The sequence below is a fragment of the Delphinus delphis genome, chromosome 20 (assembly GCF_949987515.2).
Source record: "Delphinus delphis chromosome 20, mDelDel1.2, whole genome shotgun sequence".
Taxonomy (NCBI): Eukaryota; Metazoa; Chordata; class Mammalia; order Artiodactyla; family Delphinidae; genus Delphinus; species Delphinus delphis.
In genome coordinates this window covers 9,203,154-9,209,153 of record NC_082702.1, presented here as the reverse complement: position 1 = coordinate 9,209,153, position 6,000 = coordinate 9,203,154, and the positions used below count along the sequence as shown (strand labels likewise).

Genomic DNA, 6,000 nt, shown 5'->3' with positions numbered 1-6,000 from the left:
GGGGCACAGGGAGATTCGGTCCTTGCCCCCACTTCCGTCCCGCCACCCACACCCCACCCAAAATCTGGGCCCCTCTCTGCACCCCCGCCCTACCACGAAACCCCAACCCATCACATCCCGTCGCCAAGCTCCACCCACCCCTGGCAGAGCCAGTCACTCCTCCCCGCGAGTCCCTGGTCCCCTCAGTAGTCAGCACCGCCGCCCATCTTACTCCAAAGGGTTTATTGAGACAAGGTTCACAGGCAAGACCAGGGCAGAGGGGATGGGGCTTATAAACAGGAACCTGGAAGGGGGCCTGAGGGCACAGGGTGGAACCCAAAAACCAGAGTGAAATAAATAGAGGAAGAGAGTGGAGGGTCAGGAGAGGAGACGGACAGACTATCACACAGTGATAACAACATGGGTGGGGGTGGGGCTCCATTAAAATCCCATTTATTTATACAGATATACAGGGAGTTACGGGGGACCCGAGGGACCCCACTCCACCCTCCATGCGCCACAGAGGGGCAAGAGAAGGCCACCTCTCCCCATGGGTGACCCCACGGGGGTTTGGGGGGCTGCCCTTGGAGGAGTGTTGGGGGGAGGTAGGGGCGGGCACCTCCCCCGAGGGCATCACCAGCTCCCCAGGCAGTTACTGGCCCTGGCGGCGTTGGGTAGTGTCTGGAAAGCTGTGCTGAGGAACTGGAGGGGAGGGGGTTTACTGGGCGCGCTCCGGGGCGGGCCAGGCCCGCACCTCCACAGAGGACAGCCCAGCCTGCAGCTGGCTCCAGGGCCCCGGCAGACCCAGAGCAGGGGCATTGGGGGCTCCTCCCGGCACAGCTCCCACCCGGATCCAGGGAGGTGGAAAGGAGGGGTCAGGGGTTCAAAGAGAGAACCTGGCACCTTCTGGCGTCTTGGAAAAGCTAATCCCTAAGGACACCCAGCCCTGGCTGTACAGCCCCTGAGAAGGCAGCTCAGAGACCTGGAGTGGGTGTCAGGGTGAAGAGAAAATTCCCAGAGACCATCCTGGAGGGCGATTCCTGAAGGAGGCCACGCCCCGGCGGGATGCCCGGGGGAAGGACGGGCCGAGGGGAGGGCCTCATGGGGAAAGGGCCAGTTAGCACCACCAGGCTCCAAGGCAGGCAGGAAGAAGCCAGGCCTTGGGGCCTACAGACCAAGGCTGGAGTCACCTATGGGGGGCAGAAGGGAGGGGAGACTGGACCACGACCTCCAGGGTGCAAGAGGCCAGGCAGCTCCAGCCCCTCCTCTGAATGCCCAGGGGCTACCTTGGCAATTCTCACAGGGCATCCTGACTAGGATTTCGGGTCTTGGCACCCTCTGGAAATGCCAGGCGAAGGGGTGTTTGTGAGGGCCCCATCGGGGGTGAGGATGCAGGGGGCTTCTGCCCTCCCAAGCCAAGCCTCCCTCCCATCTGGCCCCTCACCTCAGTCCCACCTGCCCAGCCCCGCTCCCCAGCCAGCGTGGCGGCCTGGGCGGGGCCAGGTGGGCATCATACGAAGACCTTGGCCAGGGCGTCGGCGCCCGCGCTGGCGATGAGGGCCTTGCTGGGGTGGCAGGCGACAGCATGGATGGCCTCCTCGTGCTTCTTGCGGTGGGCCGTGATCTCCTGAACGCATGTCTTATTGTCCAGGCTCCACAGACGCAGGGAGCAGTCGTGGCCTGTGCAGATGTGGGAGCAGTCGTGGCCATCACCCAGCAGCTCCGGGTCCCCCTGCCTCCTTGCCCAGACCTGCTCCCCGAACCTGGCCTCATCCGAAGCCCTGGGAGTTGGGTGGGGCTCGCTCCTCTGCCCAGTTGCCTCCAGATGCCCAGCGTGAAGGACTGCCCTTCTGACCAGCCTATCATCCAGCCATCTAGGCACCGAGTGTTCACTGAGCACCTACTGTGTCCTGCACTTGGGGGCGTGGTGAACAAAACAGGCAAATCTCCCTGCCCCTGTGGTGCTGCGTCCCAGTGTGTGAGACAGTAAACAAGAGAACAGGATAAACGAGGTCAGGTGGTCACAAGTGCTGTGAGCACAAGTCAGTCAGTGTGAGGACCGTGTGGCCCAGGGGGTAGGGCAGGGGGAAGAACCTTCCAGGCAGCGGGGACAGCCAGGGGCAGGTCCTGAAGACTGACAGCCTGAGCAGGCAGGCGGGGGGTGGGGGGAAGTAGACTGCGCCAGGCCTTGGGGCCATGAGCCACTGCGGGGAGACCGCTGGACTTAGGCGTTACCAGGATCTGGTGGGCTGCAGTGGGGGGACCTGGGCCCTGTACTGAATTTTTGCCTGGGCCTGATCTCACTGACTGTTCCCTCAACCGGCGTCCTCCCCGGAGACAGCTGTAGCACCGTCCTGGGCCACCCCCGCCCTCCACTGCCACTGCTCACGCCTGTGTGTGCACTCGCTTGCTGACACCCCGGGGCAGGCTCGGTCTGGTCAGGCCTCTGTAACCGCCAGCGCACACCCTTCACCCCCTGGGGAGCTTCAGCCCCTTCTCCATCCGCCCAAGTCCCAGCCCATCCCGTTGAGGTGCAGCTCCACACTCACTGGGGCTCAGTGCCTTTATCCACAGACAGCAGGTGCACCAAATGCTAAAATTTCTCGTGGGGACCGAGAGTCAGATAAACCTGAACTTCAATTCCTGCAACCCTGTGGGCTGTGACCAAGTGAAATGACTTCTCTAGCCCCAGTCACCACATCCGTGGAGTGGGAATAACAGTACCAACCTCATTCAAATCCAATGAGATGATGTGGGAGAGGGCCTACAGTGGGCTCCGGTGCACAGTGCTTTGCTGTCCCCATTCCAGCCACAGAGGGGCTCCAGGCCCCTGCTCGGACAGCACTCCCATCAGCTCCCCACCCTCAGGGAGCCCCCGGAGTACTCCCTCGGGACCAGAGCCTGGGTCTCTTCCTCTTCCTCTCCCCAGCCTGCCAGGAAAGGCACACGCCCTCACTCCTTAGGAGCCAGGAGGCTCCCGACTTACTTCCTGACATCAGGAATACGCCATTGGGGTCCACGGCTAGGCAGGTGACTGCATCCAGGTGGGCAACCATGGAGTGCACGGATCTCCCTGAAGGGAGAGAGGTGGGCAGCAGGTTACTTTCCACTCTGCGCCTTGCCTGGGAAGGTGAAGGGGCTAGAAGGGACACAGCCTTCAACGTGGACACCAGGAGGTCTGCCATCTGAGCCTGGTCGACCCCTGCTCCCCCTGAGCACACGTGAAGGGGGGCCAGGAAGGTTGGGCCTCACCTGTCCGGTTGTCCAGGAAGCGGATGCCTCTGTCGTCATGGGCGGTGATGGTGAGGGGCTGGCTTGGATGACTCACCACCTGGTTGATCTGGGTTGGGCCTGACAGGAAGAACGAGGGAGAGGGGAAGAGGTCAAGGGTGGGAGGCAATCAGGGAGACCGGGACAAAGATAAGAGGAGAACCACCATCCCATGCCCATCCTCTGCTTAGACAGCGAGCAGGGCCGGGCACTCCGGCCGCTCCCTCCTGGGCCCCGTGCTTCATCTGTGCAATGGACACTGCATGGCCTCGGGGCGAGCAGGAGGGATGACAAACACGAAGACGGTCCTTCTGCTCCACCAAGTGGCCCATGGGCGAGTCCCTCGTGATGTCTCTCCAGTCAGCCCTCCTGAGCACACTGTGCCGTCCATAATGGCAGTGACCGGGACCTGATCTCCGTCCCTCTCAGAACCCCCAAGGGGGCAGGGTAGCCACTTTCCGTTGACTGGGCAGCAGGTCACCAAAGCCACAGGAGAAACTGGGGCCCTGGAGGCATTCCTGGGGCCTCCCTTACCGCTGTTTCCCCGGGAGTCCAGTGTGAGGAGGGCACTGCCAGCCTCCAGGTCATACAGGACGGTGTCGCCAGAGCGGAAGGAGGCCACAATGTGGGCAGGCTCGGTGCTGGTGAAGGCCACTGAGGTGGGGGTCCCATGATCTGAAGGCGGAGGGGGAGAGAAGGCTGCCTAACGGCCCTGCTCTTCCCTGGGCACGGGGGGACAGGAGGCGACCCTCCTCTGGGGGCCTCCGTCTGTACGGCTCCTGTGCCACCTGTCAGGGTCCCGCATGCCCCCATGTCCCCCCCACTCACCGCTCGCTGTGGGGAAGGTACAGAGGCAGGTTGGGCTGCTGCTGCTGGGGTCCCAGATGCGGACGGTGCCGTCGGCAGAGCAGGAGGCCAGGCGCTGGGAGGTGGGACTGAAGGCCAGGCCCCACACTGCATCCCTGTGGCCCTCCAGGACGTGGCTCAACACGCTCGGGTCTGGACCCGCCAGAGGGAGAGAAGGGCTGCGTCAGGGCCGCCGGCCCCGGCCCCAGCCGCGACAGCCCTGGAGCACCAGTTCTGCCGAGACGCAGGCACTGAGCTCGAGCTGCCCTTTCGTCTGGCTTCGTCTCCAAATCCTCACGCCTGCTCTGACCGCTAGCTGTTCTGTGAAGCTTTCAGGGCCCTGAAGGCGCCGCAGAGTGGAAGCTCCAGAAGGTGGGGATTTCCTTGTTCCCTGCTGTCCCCGCAGGCCCGCGATAGTGCCTGGCACAAAGCCGCTGCTCGAGATACCTTTTAGGACTTAGTTAAGGGGATGAGGGACAAGGGTGGCTCTGTGGCCCTGGGACCCTTTGCAGCCTGGCCCCTGTGGGTCAGCCCCACCCTCGGTCCCTGCGGTGTTTTCTGCCCAAGAGCACGGCCTTGTCCGGTCTCTCCAAAACCCTCTGGTTGTTCCCACCATTGCCTCCCTGGTCACTCGAGTCCACACAGGGTGCTCTGGCTGGGTCCTGCTGACAGCCGACGTGTGACAACTTGCTTAGCCTAGAGCAGATACTGCCTGGGACTGACCCTTGACCTCTGAAAGGGTGAGACCATTCTTCAGAAAACAGTATACATTCTCTGAGAGGAGACACAGACCTCTAAACTCTGCCATGACAGCCTGTTGTACGGAGCCACGTGTGCGATCAAAAGGGTTATCAGAAGAGGCGTCAGAGGGCAGGGACACGGAACAGATGTTGACAGTCTGGTCACTTCTCCACTTAATCTTAAAGGTGGCCCAAGGATGCAGCCAAACTCCCTACAGCCTGGCCCAGCTAGAGTCTCCGTCTCACCTGCTCTACCTGCTCGTCGCTGGCTCCCTCCGCTTGACCACGCAGACGTGGGCAGAGCTGAGCACAGAGGGCTGCCAAGGCCCACCACGCCTTCGCCCAGGCTGGTCCCCGGCCCCAAAGCTCAACCCCAATCAGCTCCTCTGCAAAACGCTCCCCCACCGCCCCCACTGCTGCCTCTTCTTGTCCCACCCTCGGGCATGTGCTGAATCGCCCTGGCCCGTGCTTCACCAGACCGGGAGCCCTTGGCAATGCCGACCCCCAGTACCCAGTGTGAAGCCTGGGGGCTGCGGGAACCAAGAGGCCCCGGTGGCAGGGGGGTGGGGGAAAGGAAGGCAGGGGAGGGAGCTGTCCTCACCGTAACCGTCGTACGGGTCCATGTTGAGGTCTGGAATCTTCCAGCTATGGATGCGGGCATCTGCCCCACCGCTGTAACAGTATTCACTGTGGCTGCCCATGGCTACTGCCAACACGGGGCCCCTGGAGGATACCAAGTTGGGTGAAGCGGGGAGATGAAAAACTCCAGGCTCCCCCTCCCCCACGGGACCCTGAAGTGCTCCACTAGCATTTTTCAAGGCTGGCAAAAAGGAATCCAGCATCTGGACCTCTGGTGGTACCATCCAGGCAAGGTGCCTGTCCCAGTCCCCGTGTCTGTTTCCTCCTCCGAAGGCTGTGCTGAGAAGCAGCTACGGGGGCACTGAAAGTCTGCAGAGCGCCAGGAACAAGGTGGGGCGTGTGCAGAGGGTCACGGGACTCCGAGCCCTCCTGCCACCCTGCCTCAGCCCCCAGGACAGCAGTGGGCGGGCCAAGGGCCAGGCTGCCTTTGGGGGCACTTCCCTACCTGTGAGCCCGGAAAGCATGGATAGGTTCCACGTCTAGCGCAGCATTCCTGGGGGGAGACAGAGGAGCTGGATGTCGCTGG

General features: G+C 62.7%; 1 protein-coding gene across 2 annotated transcripts in view; it reads right to left on the bottom strand.

The window, feature by feature from the left end:
- Positions 1-205: 205 nt before the first annotated feature.
- Positions 206-6,000, bottom strand: part of STRN4 (striatin 4) — a 25,692-nt gene continuing 19,897 nt past the window's right edge. For both annotated transcript variants that reach the window (XM_059999573.1, XM_059999574.1), the window contains exons 11-18: positions 5,920-5,967; positions 5,437-5,558; positions 4,078-4,248; positions 3,784-3,924; positions 3,232-3,330; positions 2,966-3,052; positions 1,424-1,659; positions 206-1,169 (exon numbers count right to left, since the gene is read on the bottom strand). In XM_059999573.1, the coding sequence (XP_059855556.1) occupies positions 1,490-1,659; positions 2,966-3,052; positions 3,232-3,330; positions 3,784-3,924; positions 4,078-4,248; positions 5,437-5,558; positions 5,920-5,967 (838 nt within the window). In that variant the 3' untranslated portion in view covers positions 206-1,169; positions 1,424-1,489. The remainder of the gene's footprint in view (positions 1,170-1,423; positions 1,660-2,965; positions 3,053-3,231; positions 3,331-3,783; positions 3,925-4,077; positions 4,249-5,436; positions 5,559-5,919; positions 5,968-6,000) is intronic.